This window comes from Heptranchias perlo, chromosome 13 (genome assembly GCF_035084215.1).
Source record: "Heptranchias perlo isolate sHepPer1 chromosome 13, sHepPer1.hap1, whole genome shotgun sequence".
Classification (NCBI taxonomy): Eukaryota; Metazoa; Chordata; class Chondrichthyes; order Hexanchiformes; family Hexanchidae; genus Heptranchias; species Heptranchias perlo.
Window position 1 is genome coordinate 16318350 of NC_090337.1, and position 16717 is coordinate 16335066.

Genomic DNA, 16717 nt, shown 5'->3' on the forward strand with positions numbered 1-16717 from the left:
TTACTCACTACTCACATTCCCATTCCACCTTCCAAACCCACTTCCTTCTGTGTCTGCTCCTTGAAAAAAATTCTCCCCTAAGTCACTTACAGTAGCACTTTTAAACCCCTCAACTGTCTAGTCTTTGGTCCTCCGTTCACTGCGATACTTCTGCAACTGTGGATCTGCTCAATCACTTCCTCACCTCTGCTTTTGATGCCCTTGTCCCTAGTGAAACCTTTCCTATCTCTCAGCCTGGTCTTTCCCCCGATACAGCCCCCATCTTCACTCCCTTAAGTCCAAGGGGTGCAGAATTGAGTGTATACGGTGCACAATTGGTTTAGCCATTCATTGCCAGATCTGGCTGGACCACATCAAACACTACTGGGCCCTGGTCTCCTCTCCCAGAACTGCTCACTACTCCGGGATCATCCTGAAATACAAAGATAACACCTGGCTTCTTTTCTCCACTACCAACCGTCTCCTTAAACCCCTCTCCTCTGCCCCGCCACCCTAATCCCTAACAACAAGTGCAAGGAGCTCATGGACTTCTTTGTCACTAAGATTGAGACCAACTATTCAGCTGCCTCTGCTGCATCCCTCCTTATCCTTCTCGAGAATGCATTTGCGCTGACAACCAGCGCTCCTCGAATTTCTCCCCCAGAAATTTCAAGATCGCAGCATTCCCAACAGACAAACAACATAGGGATAGCATCTTCTCCACAGTAAGAGAAAATCAGAGGGGAAGCTACCTGATTTCAACTAATTAACAAAAAGATTGAAAATTAAAGGCTCACATGTATGTAAATTCATGAAAATATTACTGTCACTCTGAGATGCTTGGCTAAAATAGTGTGATATATTTGGTGTTAAATAATTTCAATATCTTATGGTTTCATCTCAATCACGTAGCATATTAACAATAAAACAACTTATGTCTTTGGAGCGGCTCCCAGTGGGTCAGTTGGTTAAGATAGTGGAGCTGAAATGGCACCTGTATGAATCAGCTGTGATGCTCCGTACGATGAACTATCCCATTTACCCTCACTGTCTAGCCTTACACATGAACAATGGTCACTTGGGTCATGTACTGGAGGATGGCTGATATCTGTGTAATGGTAACACAGCCAGGTGTTAATGTGGAGATGCCGGTGATGGACTGCGGTTGACAATTGTAAACAATTTTACAACACCAAGTTATAGTCCAGCAATTTTATTTTAAATTCACAAGCTTTCGGAGATTTTCTCCTTCCTCAGGCAAATGTTTCAAGATCTTGAAACATTTGCCTGAGGAAGGAGAAAATCTCCGAAAGCTTGTGAATTTAAAATAAAATTGCTGGACTATAACTTGGTGTTGTAAAATTGTTTACAGGTGTTAATGTCTTCAGGATGTGAGGCATTTCCTCACCATAGTTGAATTCTCCCCACACTTCAAAGTCTTAGCATTACCATTAGGCAAAAAAACAGGAAGTAAGTGAAAATCAGATGGAAAGTCAACACCGTGTAGCTCTTGATTACTTCATGGTGGCAGCATACCAGAAGGTTTAGAGCAGGGTGCCTGCCTTTGCACTGGCAGAGAATGGTGTGAGGAAAATCTAACAGAATTTTTCTTTTAAATTGTTAAAGAATAATTAGAAAAATTGCAATTTGATAGCATCCCAAACAATTCGAACATTAACAGTCTCAGATTTTATTTTCTATCAAAATTATGTAGGAAGCAATCTGATCTTTACATCTTTATAATGCAGAGATTTGATAATAGTTATTAGAGGTACATTTAGATTTTTTTCGAATTTACATGATCCTTTAAGTAGCGATTTGTGGGATGCAATGTATTCATGGCATGTTCTGAGAAGCAGAGAAACCATGTTGGGAATTGAATATGTTTCAGAGGGAAAACATTTTAATAATACAATAAAATATAAAATATAGTAAAATGCAGTCGAAAGAATAACTAATTTAAAGAACATTTAATAGTCACTGTGAGTAGTAACAGTGCATTTACATTACAAGTTTAGCATTGGGATGAAGCAGTTTTGGCTTCGCACTAGGGCTGCCACCTCTGGTTGGACATATTCCAGGAGCTTTCATCACATGAGCTCCTGCTTCCGACCGCGCTGCCCCCAGACTGCTGACATTGGCTGCCCAACATGATCATCCTCATGGTGCACTGTATTCCCACGCCAATTGGAAAGCAAACAGAGTCTTCGTTATCCGATTGAATGATTTGTGACAGTCAGTCAAACAGCATTTTTTTCCTACCTCCAATAAATAAAAATGTTTAAAGAAAATGAAAAAAACATACAATTTTTTTAATGGCCCTATGATTTTTCTCCCAAGTTGCTTGCTGGGAGATTAATCTTTATTTCCTGGAGAGTTGACGACAATCCTGCAGGGCTGGCAACTTTACTTCGCACTGATAAGCTTGTGTAGTGTAAATTGGGTGTCAATGATTTAATTGACTTCAAAGAGAAGTGGAGTTTTTATTAAGGTGGCTCCTGTGCTGGAAGTCACCTAATTGGGGTCCTCTCCTTTGCAACTATATCTTTGGCCATCCTTTGCCCTTTTCCTCTCAATATCCTCTTCCCCAGTGCTTAATATTCCCTGGCCCTAATAGTGGGTGCATTTTAGCCTGAACTACAAGTTCAAGCTACAAGTTTAAAGCTACAAGTACAGAGTACATTGCATTGTTCATCCCCCAAACCTGTTCATTCTGTTTTTGCTGTGTTCTTTTCAATGGCTGGAACTCTGCTTCCGAGATTCCTTTGTTAGGAATATGCCACTTTGCTGGACTACACTATAAGACTCAGCTGCCGTGACAATGCCCTGATACTCAGTCACTTCAAGTTTTAAGGTAATATTTTCTAGCCTACAGCCCATTTTTTCCCTTCAGTTACTAATCCAATTCCTGTTTGAAAGCCATGAGATGGCTTTGTCTGTGATTGAGACAATGGGAATAGAGAGGCCATGTGAGATGGCAGGATTGAGGGAGTGGCCATGAATATGGGTAGGAGAGTTTATATGGAGAGAGATGTTAAGGGAGGACAGGAGGGCAGTGAATTCAGAGGAGAGAGGGCATGGTGAGTTGAGATGGAGGTTGCAATCACCGAGGATGGAAAGTTGCTCAGCGCAGAGGCTCAGGGAGGATACAGTGTGAATACATCCTAAGCATCAAGTTTCAGAGTTTTCTTCTAGCATCAACAATATAAAGCAACAGATGAGGCTCACAGAATATCTGGAAAGACAAGTAGGGGATGAGTGATGCATAATCATTCAGATAATGTTAATTCATCTAAAGGGTGGCCTTATCTCCAGCTCACTTCTTTTTCCTTTCAGGGCGGATCTTCCAATTATATCCTTAGCAGTGGAGAATTGCAGACATGTGCACTGCCAGCAATCAGAAGAAGCAATTAAAGGCCTTTTTTGGAAATGTAAAGATAATGCTCCTGCTATCACTCGGTCAGACGGTTCACCCTTTCCTCTTCATTGACATTTTTCAAGAAAAACAGCTGCTGTAATGCCTAAAGTCAGCTGGGCAGACACTTCAATATTATACTAAGGCTGTCACTGTCCCAGCTTAAAAATTTTGAAATGAACGGGAGAAAAGTCACGATACAGAAGGTCCAAAAATAATCTTAAAATGAGCTAATTTTATTCATAAACAATAAACCATTACTAGCTTTTCCTTGTCCTTCTTTCATTTTCATTGTTTTCCTCCCTTACAGTCGCAAAGCAAATTTCTCTAAATAGAAATGGGAGTCTTACTCCTCCTATACAAACTGTAAGCAAAAACATTTTCGGTAACTATGAAGGTCCCAATTGCAATGAGTTTGGGGCGGAGACAACCCCATCCCCTCACGCTAGACAAGTCACCGGGATCTGACTGTTTATCACTGGGAACCCTGAGGGACATTGGGGAAGGAATAGCTTTAATTTCCTAAAAAGGAAAATTGTGCCTGAACAACTAGGGTGCCAAATTTGACACCCTCTTCAAAAAAATAGACAGAAATAAACTAGGAAATTATAGGCAAGTTAGTCTTACTTCAGTTACTGGTAAACTACTAGGGGCAGATCTTGAGTTTCAGCGGGTTGGCCAGCGGAGTGTGCCGGCTGGCCACCCGTTCTGGCAGCAAAGACTCCACAGCAATTTGGAGGCCAAGGGCCTCATCTGAATACGACCGGCAAGCTGTAGAGGCCAACCGGGCGCGGCAAGGCAGCTCACCGGTTTTGGGCCACAGGAATGTCAGCTGGCTGAGACGTAGGTAGGTCTGGGTGGGGGAGTCAAGGCCGAGGGGGGCAGGCCCTGGCCGGCATCGGCCCGCAGTACTTTTGTGGGACCCGGAGGAGCACCCCTGCTCCTTCTGCCCCCATGAAGATAATTTAAGACCTCGTACAAACCTCTTTCAAAATTCATTCAGATGTAAACCCCTTGCTGACTTCTACGCTCTAGCAACCCCTCCCCCCACATTGCAACAGCAGAACCTCTGACTTACAGTGAAAAATGCCATGAGATCTCTTGGTATAATTAAAAGATAAAGAATAAATATCCTTCTAACACTACAAACATTCCAAAGGAAAACAAGTAATAAACAAAAAAAAAATCAGACATCAATCTACAGTTTGTGCTGACAGGTCTATCAAGAAAAGAAAACGTGATATTTCAATGTACTGCAAGCTGTTTTGTATGAGTGGCATGAGTTTTTATTACATTCCCATGGACATAGTTCATGATTTTTGTATAGATTTGGTATTGTAGCTCACACTGAATTCTGCTCATGGCTCCATTTAAATCAACAAGCCTATAGATCATTCTCTGCACGCTCATCCTCCCTGCAGTTAAAGATTGTTGATTCACTCCCTTTGAATCAGGCTTTTCATTTTTAAGCTGCTCTGAAAATGTTTTTTAAAATTTTGTCCGTCTTTAACGACTGGAGAAGTGTTGTTTTTACAAGAGAATGAAACGAGAGAGAGTGGCTGTTACCACTTCTCTTTAACATTTAGGGATGAAGTAATAGTTTCTTTGTGGCTGTCACATTCACCCACAATCATTCGGGATGATGTCGGTGATGGACTGGGGTTGACAAATGTAAGGAATCTTACAACACCAGGTTATAGTCCAACTGTTGGACTATAACCTGGTGTTGTAAGATTCCTTACATTAATCATTAGGGAGAAAGAAGTGTTATTTAATACTTGTTGTTGTGGAATCCTGTATTCATAAAATTTTTCTGGCTTTTAAAGTAAAGACTCAGATTTCATATTAATAGTATCTCAGTGAAACCAGTGAATGGGTCAGTCCAGTTTTGTCACCGAAAAGAAATGGAAAAAAATGCTGCTAAAGTCATTCATTTTTGGAATGGACAAAACACAATGGGCTGGATTTTCTAGTGAAAATAACCATGAGGCTAGCAGCACTTACCGTTATTTATTCGCAAATTGGACAGCAACTTCTGGCGAGTGCACATGCACAGTTAAAGATGGAAATCCAGAGGTTGCTATCCAAGTTGTGCTGCTCCTCCAAAAGCTGCGTGGAATTGGCACTTCGCTGTCTGGCTCCCCATTCAAATGTGTTGACCGGCTTAGAGTTCCTGTACTGACGTAGATATGGATTAAACTCACCACAAAAAGTTAGGGCTTGACCATTCCAGTCTAAGTACCCTTTTAATGGAATGGTAAGTTTTAATTACTGCCAAACAACCTGTCTGGCACTGAAAATTAACTTTTACAAGTGTGGAGTCTCATTCCTTCAGCTTTTAGTTATTGTTGGACATTTTTAAAAAATTAAATAATTTTTAAAAACTTTTTCTTGCTGTCTCTTACTCCAATATTTCTTTCCCTCTCTTTATTTCGCTTTCTGTACCTGAATTGACATTAGATTCATTATTCTAACTTACACTTCCTGGTTCAGACTCTGCAATGCTCATTAATGATTCTTTGATTTGATTAGTAAGGAGGCACACAGTTGCTTGCCCTGTTCACACAGGGGCCAGATGCCCTGCAGAGGGAGCTGTGCTGAATGGATCTCCAATGTACAGGATCTTGCTGTGCAAAACCCCACAGAAAGCCCAAGTGCAAGTCTAACGAATGGCTGACACTGTTCACTCGCAGCTCACAGCAAAATCCAGCCCAATGGTTCTGTATCATTAAAAGCCCTATTTCCCTGCTTGTTGCTGATAGAAACATATTCTTTCTTCATGCAAAAAAAAATAATTTTGGAAAGGTCTTTAAAGGTCTGCAGCACTTTAATGGGACACACTGCTCCTGAAAGCACCAGGACTATAATTTTGCACTTTGCAATTGTAGCAAAAATAACATTGTTTAAAAAAGACCCATGTTTTCAATGCAGAGACCCAGAGAGACGTAACCAATTTAGATATAATTATGGTGCCCAATGGAATCGCTGTACTAAATATCCAGTCTTTATTTCAAATTTAAAAACCAGCTCTTTGCAAAACGTAATGTTTTGTCAAAAAATAACAACAACTTGCATTTATATAGCGCCTTTAATGTAGTAAAACATCTCAAGGCGCTTCACAGGAGAGTTATCAAACAAAAATTTGACACTGAGCCACATAAGGAGATATTAAGACAGGTGACCAAAAGCTTGGTCAAACAGGTAGGTTTTAAGGAGCGTCTTAAAGGAGGAGAGAGAGGTAGAAAGGCGGAGAAGTTTAGGGAGGGAATTCCAGAGCTTAGGGCCTAGGCAGCTGAAGGCACGGCCACCAATGGTGGAGCGATTAAAATCGGGGATGCGCAAGAGGCGAGAATTGGAGGGCCGCAGAGATATCAGAGGGTTGTAGGGCTGGAGGAGGTCACAGAGATGGGGAGGGGTGAGGCCTTGGAGGGATTTGAAAACAAGGATGAGAATTTTAAAATCGAGCCGCTGCCAGACTGGGAGCCAATGTAGGACAGCGAGCTCAGGGGTGATGGGTGAACGGGACTTGATACGAATTAGGATACGGGCAGCAGAGTTTTGGATGAGCAACAAGTTTATGGAGGGTTGAAAATGGGAGGCCGACCAGAAGAGTATTGGATTAGTGAAGATTAGAGGTAACAAACACACGGATGAGGGTTTCAGCAGCATATGAGCTGAGACAGGTGCGGAGGTGGGCGATGTTACAGAGGTGAAAGTAGACAGCCTTAAAGGAAGAGAGGGAGGTGGAGAGGCGCAGGGGTTTAGGGACGGATTTCCAGAGCGTGGGGCCTAGATGACTGAAGGCAAGGCTGCCAATGGTGGGATAAACAGAAGGGGCTTGCACAAAATGCCAGACTCAGAGGAACGGAGAGCTTGTGGGGCTGGAGGAGAGGTTATAGAGATAGGGAAGGACGAGGTCATTAAGGAATTTAAACATGAGGATGAGAATTTTAAATTTGAGTTGTTGCGGGACTGGACAGCAATATAGATCCGTGGGGTCAGATGCCGACAGCACAGTTTTGGATGAGCTGAAGTTTGTGGAAGGTGAATGATGGGAAGCTGGTCAGGTGAGCATTTGAATTGTCAGGTTTGGACGTGACAAAGGCATGGATGGGCTGAGGCGAGCAATGTTACGGAGGTGGAAGACGGCGTTCTTCATAATGAACAGAATATGGGGTCTGAAGCTCAGCTCGAATAGGATGCTGAAATTTGAACGGTCTGGTTCAGCATGAGACAATGACAGAGAGGGGGACAGAATCAGTGGCGAAGTTACAAAATTTGTGGCAGGGGCCGAAGACGATTACTTCAGTCTTCAAAATCTTTAACTGGAGGAAATTTCGGCCCATCCAAGACTGGATATTGGACAAGCAGTCTGATAACACAAAAGCAGTGGATGGCTTCAGAGAGAGGTGATGGAAAGGTAGCATTGGGCGTCATCAGCGTACATGTGAAATTGACCTCATGTCTGCAGATGATGTCGCCAAGGAGAAGCATGTAGATGAGGAAGGAAAAGGGGTCAAAGATCCTTGGGAGACTTCAGAGTTAATGGTACGGGGCAGGAAGAGAAGCCATTGCTCTGGCTATGATCAGATAAGTAAGAGTAGAACCAATCGTGGTCAACTGCGTAACAAAGGTTATCATTTGTGACTTTGGTTAGGGCCATTTAAGTAAGAAACAGAAACGACAAAAACACAAAGCCCAGACAACTCACTTCTATTTGCCCTTGTATGTGAACTCCATTGGCCTGGAGGTTTGCAAAGGACTGTTTCTAGCACTGTTACCTCATTAGTGGATAAATTCTAACCAGAACACCAAGCTCTGTTTGTATCAGCAATTTGAGATATATACAACTTAATGGAAACATTCATTTATATACTTTATATATGCAGCCAGCAGAATTCATTGGTATGTTAAGTGACCTTAAATTCCTTCACGTTGAAGGCCATAATTGGCTGCTTCAGGAGTGAGCAAGCTTTTTCTCTTCCTTGGCCACTTAGGTGCATACCAGTGAACTCTTCTGGCTGCATGTAGAAAGTATATAAATGAATGTTCCCATTAATTTGCATATATCTCAAGCTGCTGATACGAACAGAGCTTGGGTGTTCTGAGTTAGAGTTAATCCACTAATAAGGCAACAGTCCAAATCTCCAGTTCGCATCAAGTATAAATAGAACTGAGTTGTCTGGGCTCCTTAGGATGGACTGCCAAGGCTCAGAGGCCACATGAGGCCTTGGGCCATAGTTTGGACATCCTCCGAGCTATATTAAGTTTTCACTTATGTCACTGTCTTTACTGTAGGATTCTACTCGTTGTGTATCCCATGGGCCAGTTATACTGCTGGTTTTTGCAGCAGTGGAAATCAGTTTCAGATATGCATTGATGAAAAACTGAAAGTATAACTCAGAACGTAACTCCCAATCAAACTACGGTCAGGGGATAATCTCACACCATTTGAGTTTTGCACTAGGTGTAGTATAACTGTAGTCTGGTATAAAATTATATTTAAACTATTCCTAAACACTTAATGAGACAACATGGGAACATTTTCAACTTCATTTGAAATGCAAGCTGACATGCACAGTGGTCTGTTATTGCTGGGCAGAGATTGAACGGAGTGGGCAATGTAACTTGCTACTACAATCTGCTCCATATCAGGCTCTACAGATACAGTCTGGGACAGATACCTCTTCTACAACTGATCCCAGAAGAAAAAAATAAGTGGCAAAGGATTAATGTTACAATTCAATCTCAAGGCTCTACCAGCACTCATAAATTGCTTTCCTCTCAAGTGATCAGGATTCCTTCACTGAATTCTAACTTCTAAGTGCATCAATTGTCATTATTTATCATCATTGATCCTCATTTAATGTATAAGTAATGCAAAAGCACTATGCTCCAGCAGCTTATCCACCTTCTTCTATCTCTGATTATCCTTTCACTGGTGTACTCTCCATCTAGCCCTAGTGCTATTAAAGATATAATTAAGGCAACAGTTCAGTGGTTTCCAGTTAGTCCAAATAACTTGAAATTGGTCATAATCTTGACTATGTTCAGTATTTATCCATGCCAACTGTTCCTAGTATTATAATCTGTCCTTGCCATTTCTATTGTAAACTGTTGAAACATTCTCCTCTTCCTATTCTATCTCCTATCTACAATGCTACATTTATCTTCTTTTCACAGATGATATTGCATTATTAGTGGATTTGCTTCCGGATCTATTGTACTCCACACACTGCCTTGAACAGTGGGCTAACCAGAGGATATGATGGTGAGTGCCCCAAGTGTGGTTGGATGGGATCTCAGAAGTTTTGACTGGAAGACACATGGGGTGTATGGTGAGTCATTTTGATTCTTGGATGTTCTGATAGATGCCTACTTTAGCTTGGGCTCATTGGCGGTGGACCAACCACTGGAGGCTGGAATTCTTCTTCCTCAGCTCCAGATAACCCTGCGCTCCAATGCCCTAATGAGTACGGTGGCCCTAGTTGGATAAGTAGCAGGAAATTTACCTGTGTTCTGTACTGGCATACTGTGTAATTTTAGTAAACCCCAGCAGTACGCTTTATAGCCTTCTGATTTTTTTTTGGGGGGGGGGGGGGCGGTGGTTCCTAAGGATTCGCTCTTGCCAACCTGGGCCTCTGGGCTAAGGAAAGTGGAATGTGTCACTACACTGGGGAAGAGAATATTGCTCTCCACATCAGGCAAAAGGGAACTGGATTTCTCAGTAGTTTGGTTTGAAGACTTCAGCATGATGGTGTTTTCTGTGGTGTTAGGTGCGCAGCTGGCACTGAGTTTTTCCATTTCATTGCAACAACGAGCTCTTAATGAGAGAGGGGGGAAAAGTTATCAGGGAAGGAGTGATCGTTTTGTTGTGGCAAGCATGAGACGCACAAGCAAGCGCAGCTGGGAGGGTGGAGCTCGGTGGCGCAGAGGGGTGCGGGAGATGTAGTCCTGCTGGCGCTGTGTTTTGCCGGAGGAGCCGCCCAGCGCGGACTCCAACCCCCAGAGCGCAGCTCGGGCCACTGACAGCTGCCTCTCACGGTGCATCTAACGGAGCCGAGTCCAAGAGGAGCAGCAGATTAAACGCCGAGAGTCAGCGCTGACAATCCGTCCAACTTTTTTTTTTCTACACCCTGGAGCCTGACATCAAAAGAGGATTTTTTTTTTAAAAACAAAAAAACCCCCCCCCAAAAATGTCGCCCCAAGATGGGGCGAAGATCTCGGGTCGGGACGTTGCAGAAAGTCATCGTCGAGAAACGGCGCAACTGCTGATATTTATCTTTTTACTGATTCTCACCATCTTGACTATTTGGTTGTTTAAACACCGGAGAGTCCGCTTTCTGCACGAGACTGGAGGGGCTATGTTTTACGGTGAGAGTAAATGTGTTAAATATAAGTAAATGGAAATATAAGTAAAAGCGTCTGTGCCCCACAAGCACCGACAGTTTGAAACTTTCAGCATTAGGAAACCTATTGCAAACAAACCTTCCAAAAAAAAACCCCCCACTGTCGGTGGTTGGATTGCAACAGAGGAAATGACAGAAAAGAGTGAGCTGTGCGCCTTTACTTTTCTGTCAATGTGCTCAGGTGTCTTTTCAACACAGCACTGGCGCTGCTCCAGGCTGCCAGCCTTCAATTACTTTACTACACGTCCCACTACCACCGACTGGGAATAACTCAAACAGCAAATGCATGTATCTGCACAAGAGACGTGGCACAGACCTGCCTCATTTAAAACGGGCTGCTTAGAAGGGGAAAAAAAAGTTTTATAGACAGAAAAAGTTTCTCATTTGGGGGTGAGATAAGGAAGTTGTAAAACAGCACACTGTGGTGATTAGAATGTGGGAGTGTGGAAGTACCAATAACTGTACAAATAAAACGCTAATTTGGCTTTGATATTAAATCAGGTGCTTATTTACTTTTGTCCGCACAGGCACAATAAAATTTGAATTGCTTTTGATGGACAGTGATGGTCATGGACCACAACCAAAACCTGATGACATTAGCTGTATTTAAACAAGTATTCAGTGCTGAATGTTTATTCTTATGCACTCTGTTGCTTTAAATGAGGTCACATTATATGCGGCTCACTCGATTGTACTGGAGGTAGGGGTGTAACCGGCCTATGCAGTGTATCCTTCCTTGGAGCACAAAATTGGCCAGCTCAGGATGCAACAGCTGATTTTCTGACATATGAGATCTGGCCATATGTCTCTGCTGCTTTGTTCCTTAATGATCTTCTCACTAGCAGTGCTGACTGCCATTAATACTTGCATTTTTATCACTTCCCTGTTGAGGAATTGAACCCCAGTGTCCCAAATGACAAGCAGGGGTACTGGCCACTGTACTAGCCAAGAGCAAAACCTAGCACCTCAGCACCACTTCCTGCTTGCAGCACAAAGTCTGTTTTTAGAGGGGAGGACAGCCTCTTGTAAGGCCTGAGCCTAAGTGAGAAAATCATTAAGGACAATTATATCTATAAACTGGGGGTAGGGGAGTGAAGGGGGAGAGTAACTCCATGAAGTGTTCCTTTGTGAATTGGAGCACGTTTGAAGACGAGAGTGTTTATGTAAATGGGGGGGGGGGGGGGGGGAGTTAGAGGGGGAAAAACTGCCTCTGTGAACTGGGGAAGGAAGTAGATGGGCGTTTGCTCCATCAAGGGAACTGTGACTGTTCAGGTAGCTTTTGGTGAAGTGACGGTCTTTTGAATATGCGTAAACCAAATGTCGCTTATTTTTCCAACTTTTATCAGTTGTGAAGTTTTCAATTAATCAAATTTAGTGTAGAAATTCAAAATTTTTCAAGGGAGTATGCCCCTGGACTCCCTCTAGAAATGCATGTCAGTGGGAAGAGATGGGTGGGAACAGCATTTGGAAGGAGTGTGTACTGTTCAAAATGTGGCTCTTCCCTGAAGAATGAGATTAAATGGGCTCAGTTGTTCCTTCATCTGAACCTATCTTGTGACCACCCAAATTAAACATCCCAGCTCTTTGTTGCACCAAATTTGGAACAGAAAATGGATAAAAGTGACAATAGATTGTTTTACTTATGAACCCTCATATAATCAATGGAATAGATTGCCAAAGCACAAGAGGGAGTAGAGGGGTATGAGCTTGGCACTGAAGAGGGAGGTAGAAGAAATGGACTGAGGAGGTCCTGTTCTTCAGCCTAAACCCTGGAATGAGCTACATGGGCTTGAATGGCTTTTTCTCATTCTCATGGTCTTAAGTTTTATCCTATATTTCCAATCATGTCGTAATAGTTACTTACTTATCCCACAAGTCGCTTTTACATGCCAGGCTGACCTTATCTTAGGATAATTTCTATGTTTTTGTTGCTCTCTTACCTTGATTTCCAGTTGCATTGTTGTGCTTCAACTGTAAAGGAACTGTTAAAATTAGAGATATGAGCTAATTGGGTAAATGTTTGAAAGTGTAAATTGTTCTTTGGTTCCTTGGTTAAGTTTTTTTGATATAAAAGTTGTGCAGAATAGAATTTATAATTGTGATCCGGAAAATATTTAAACATAGTCTTCAAAATGGTGTAGCTAAGGGCTCTCTGTTAAAATTATGCTTATTAAATATGTACTTCTGATTCTTTTTTAGTTCTTTTCTCCCAGTCTTCAGGTTCCCCACAGATCACTCTCCAACTGAGTGTGAAAGTAGGTGGCTTGTTCTCACACTTCTCTCTATACCACTTTGGAACTAGTTGTTGGGAAGCATTTAGAATATTACAGGGGTGACTCGCCCACCCGATTGTTCTCTAAAGGGAAGCACCTCAGCTGTGTGTGTCAAGTATCCCAACAGCCTGCAGGCTGAGCACAATTAGCACAACTACCAATCTGCTTGTGGACTTCCTGGCAGCATGAACTTTTATAGCTTCCTAGTTCATGTATTCAGTGCTAAGAGGGTAGCAGCACCATTAGTTTAACAAAACAATAACATTTTAAATGTTTGTATAATATAGTTATATTATCCATAAACAAACAATAAGAAACTATTGGTGAAGCATTTATGAGTGAGAGTTAGTGACTCAAGCATACATTAATTGTAACCCATAAACTGCCAATCATGAAATATATTCATTATCAAATGGATTTATTTCTCAGTGCTAATTTGAAGAGTTCACAAAAATAAGATTGTGAAAAGTTGCAAACCAATTAATTTATTCTTGATCTGCTTAGGCCTGATCATGGGACTGATCCTCCGTTATACCATTCCGTCTTCTGACCCTGAAAACAGCATTGTGCACGATTGTAAGAGTGTGACCACCAACCCTGGTACCTTGCTGCTGAATGTTACAGACCGGCTGTATGAATATGAGTATAAGCGGGAGATTGACAAGCACAATATGAATAACCGGCAGAGAAATGAGATACTTCGGAAGGTAAGGTTTCAATGCAAGACCTACTACTCAGTTGTAATGTACATTTAGATTGTAAGTAACATTAATTGGTGCAAAGTATTAAGGATGTAGTAAGGAGTTTGTAACAGCTCAGATGATGTTACAAACCATGAGAGCAAATCCAACTGTCATCTGAACCCCCAAAATTAAACCAGATTTTCCATGGGGCAGAGGGCTGCAACAATAGTACATGATCATACTGTACTACTTTTGTACTATGTGACTCATGCTGCAGTGATATGGACATTTATTTCATTGAATGTTACATATAAGACTATGAGGGGGCTTGTCAGGGTAGATGCTGAGAGATTGTTTCCCCTGGCTAGAGAGTCTAGAACTAGGGGGTATAGTCTCAGGATAAGGGGTTGGCCATTCAAGACTGAGATGAGGAGGAATTTCTTCAAACAGAGGGTTGTGAATCTTTGGAATTCTCTACCCCAGAGGGCTGTGGATGTTGAGTCATTGAATATATTCAAGGCTGAGATGGATAGATTTTTTGGGCTCTTGGGTCATCAAGGGATATGGGGGTCAGGTGGGAAAGTGGATTTGAGGTCGAGGATCAGCCGTGATCTGATTGAATGGTGGAGCAGGTTCGAGGGGCCTTATGGCCTACTCCTGCTCCTATTTCTTATGTTCGTATGTATACCCTGTATCTTCCTTTATTTTTATTAAAGATCTTGCATATGTGCACATTCTTGTCTGTGCAACTTGACCTCCTGTTGTCATGTTTCTGTCAAACTTTTTGTGACACATTTTTCCCCATTATAAATATTTTATGTCTGCATTTATAATGGGCTTTGCCGATGTAAATTCATTACTCTGATTGTACAATCTGCCCACTAGATTCCGACAAAATGCTTTCTGACTTTTTTCCCCCTCAGTAACTGATATTTTCAATGTCCAAAATAAGGGCTTAAAGAAAATTTCCAAAAAATAAAATTACATATTTCACAATAACATGATTATATTTATCCTTTGAATTGTCATTAGAGTCTTTTAATGTCTTTAATTGAAAGTTTTTATTTGAAGTCCTTTGCTTCTCCCAAAAGTCTTGGCTTGGACTTACTATTTTTGCCCTGAGCTATGACTCTCTGCTAAATTTGGATTGTACAGTCTAAGCAAGTGCACTTCAACTAATTTTCCATGATACATCAGTACTGTTCAGTCAGGCGTACTGATCGAATATTTTTCTTAAGCGCCAACTGCATTTTTCAAAATTATTCAAAGGAAAAAGAGAATGAATTTCAAAAGTTTCATTGTTTTATAATGTATATATATATATTAAAGTTTGTGTGTGTCTGTGAGTGAGAGAGAAAGTGTTCTGATTACATAACGGTTGTAGCTATTGTTTTGTGTTCTATAAACTTTAGAAAGTACATTAAACTGAGAGGAGAAAGAGGGTGAGACCAGGGTCAAAGGGAGGTGAGAGAGGAGTAATTATCTCAAATGTGTTTTGTTGACAGCTAGAAAAAGTAAACTTGTTGAATTTTGCTGTCAACCGCTGTAATGTAGTTGCAGGCTCTGGCCACTAGATGGTTCCGTGGAGCGAGATTCTGAAGTCTGCCAACTCTGTTGCCCTCCTGTTTATGTCAAAATAGCATAAATTCATCAAATGGCCATGGACAACACCACGGGTAATTTAATAGTAAATCACGCGCAGAATAGCAAACGTTTGGACAGTATCTTAAACTGAGTTTGAGTTCCTGCCTTCTAAAACATTCCTAGCCAGTAGCTGTTTTATGTAACAGTAACCACAAGGGCTGCAGTACAACTTTTTGTAGAAAGTAAGTTGTGCTTACTGGAAAAATTAGGAATAATTCTGTGGTAAATGTTGTGTGTACTTATACAAACATACAAGAATTGAACTGAAAAACAAATATTTGGAACAGGAAGACCACATGGAGGAACTCTAAAGTTTTCACTGTGGACATACGAACGTATAAAAGTAAAGAACAGGAAATGACCAGCTGGACAATCAAGCATGTCCCATACTATCATGGTGCAATTTATGCAGAGCATGACCCTGAACTTACATAACTTATACTCCTGTCTGTCACAATCAGCTCCTCCAGCTCCCTTTTGAATCTGGCAGTAAATTTGCACTCGCTGCACAAGCCAGCAACTTGTTCCATAGACCGATGACACTGTGTGAAATGAAATGCCTCCTGACATCTAACCTAGTTATATGTGTATGTAACTTATACTCTCATGTCCCCTGGTCTTCTCTAACCTATCTAACTCAAATCCACACTGACTGAATATAATCCTTTTGTTATTTTAAAGATTTCAATAAAATTTCCTCAAAGTCTACGCTTTTCTAGACTAAAGAGCCCCAGCTCTCTAAGTCTTTGTGGTAACTAAGAACCTTTAAACCAAGTATTAATCTAGTGGCCCTCCTCTGAATCTTTTCCAGGGCTTCTATATCATGTGAGGGGACCAAAACTAAACACAGTTTTCTAAATGAGGCCTAACCAATGTCTTGTACAATGACAATATAGTATTTTTTATTTTATATTTGATCATCCTGGCAACACATCCTAGCACTCTTTGCTTTTGCTGTAGACTCTCTGCACTGGCTGTGAACTTTGAGATTCATGCACTATAACCCTCTAGTTCCCTCTCAACAGGCTTCAATTCAGCACCCAGCATGTTTTACACATGCTTGGCATTAGCCCTACCCATGTGCATCACATTACATTTAGTAACATTCAGTATCACCTGTCCGATGTGGGCCCATTTAGATGACATCTAGATCAGCCTGTAATGTTTTCTTTTCCCCAGTGGTTCTGACACCAGCACAAATCCTCATGTTATCCACGAACTTGTGGATAGTACCCCCAACACCTTCATCCAGATCAATGATGTATATTGCGAAGAGTAACGGCCCTAACACCGATCCTTGTGGAACGCCATTTG

General features: G+C 41.6%; 1 protein-coding gene across 1 annotated transcript in view; it reads left to right on the forward strand.

The window, feature by feature from the left end:
• The first annotated feature begins 10362 nt into the window (after positions 1–10362).
• LOC137331314 (sodium/hydrogen exchanger 9-like) overlaps positions 10363–16717 on the forward strand; it is a 313260-nt gene continuing 306905 nt past the window's right edge. Inside the window, exons 1-2 of the mRNA XM_067995036.1 lie at positions 10363–10768; positions 13581–13783. Coding sequence (XP_067851137.1) covers positions 10591–10768; positions 13581–13783 — 381 coding nt within the window. The 5' untranslated portion in view covers positions 10363–10590. The remainder of the gene's footprint in view (positions 10769–13580; positions 13784–16717) is intronic.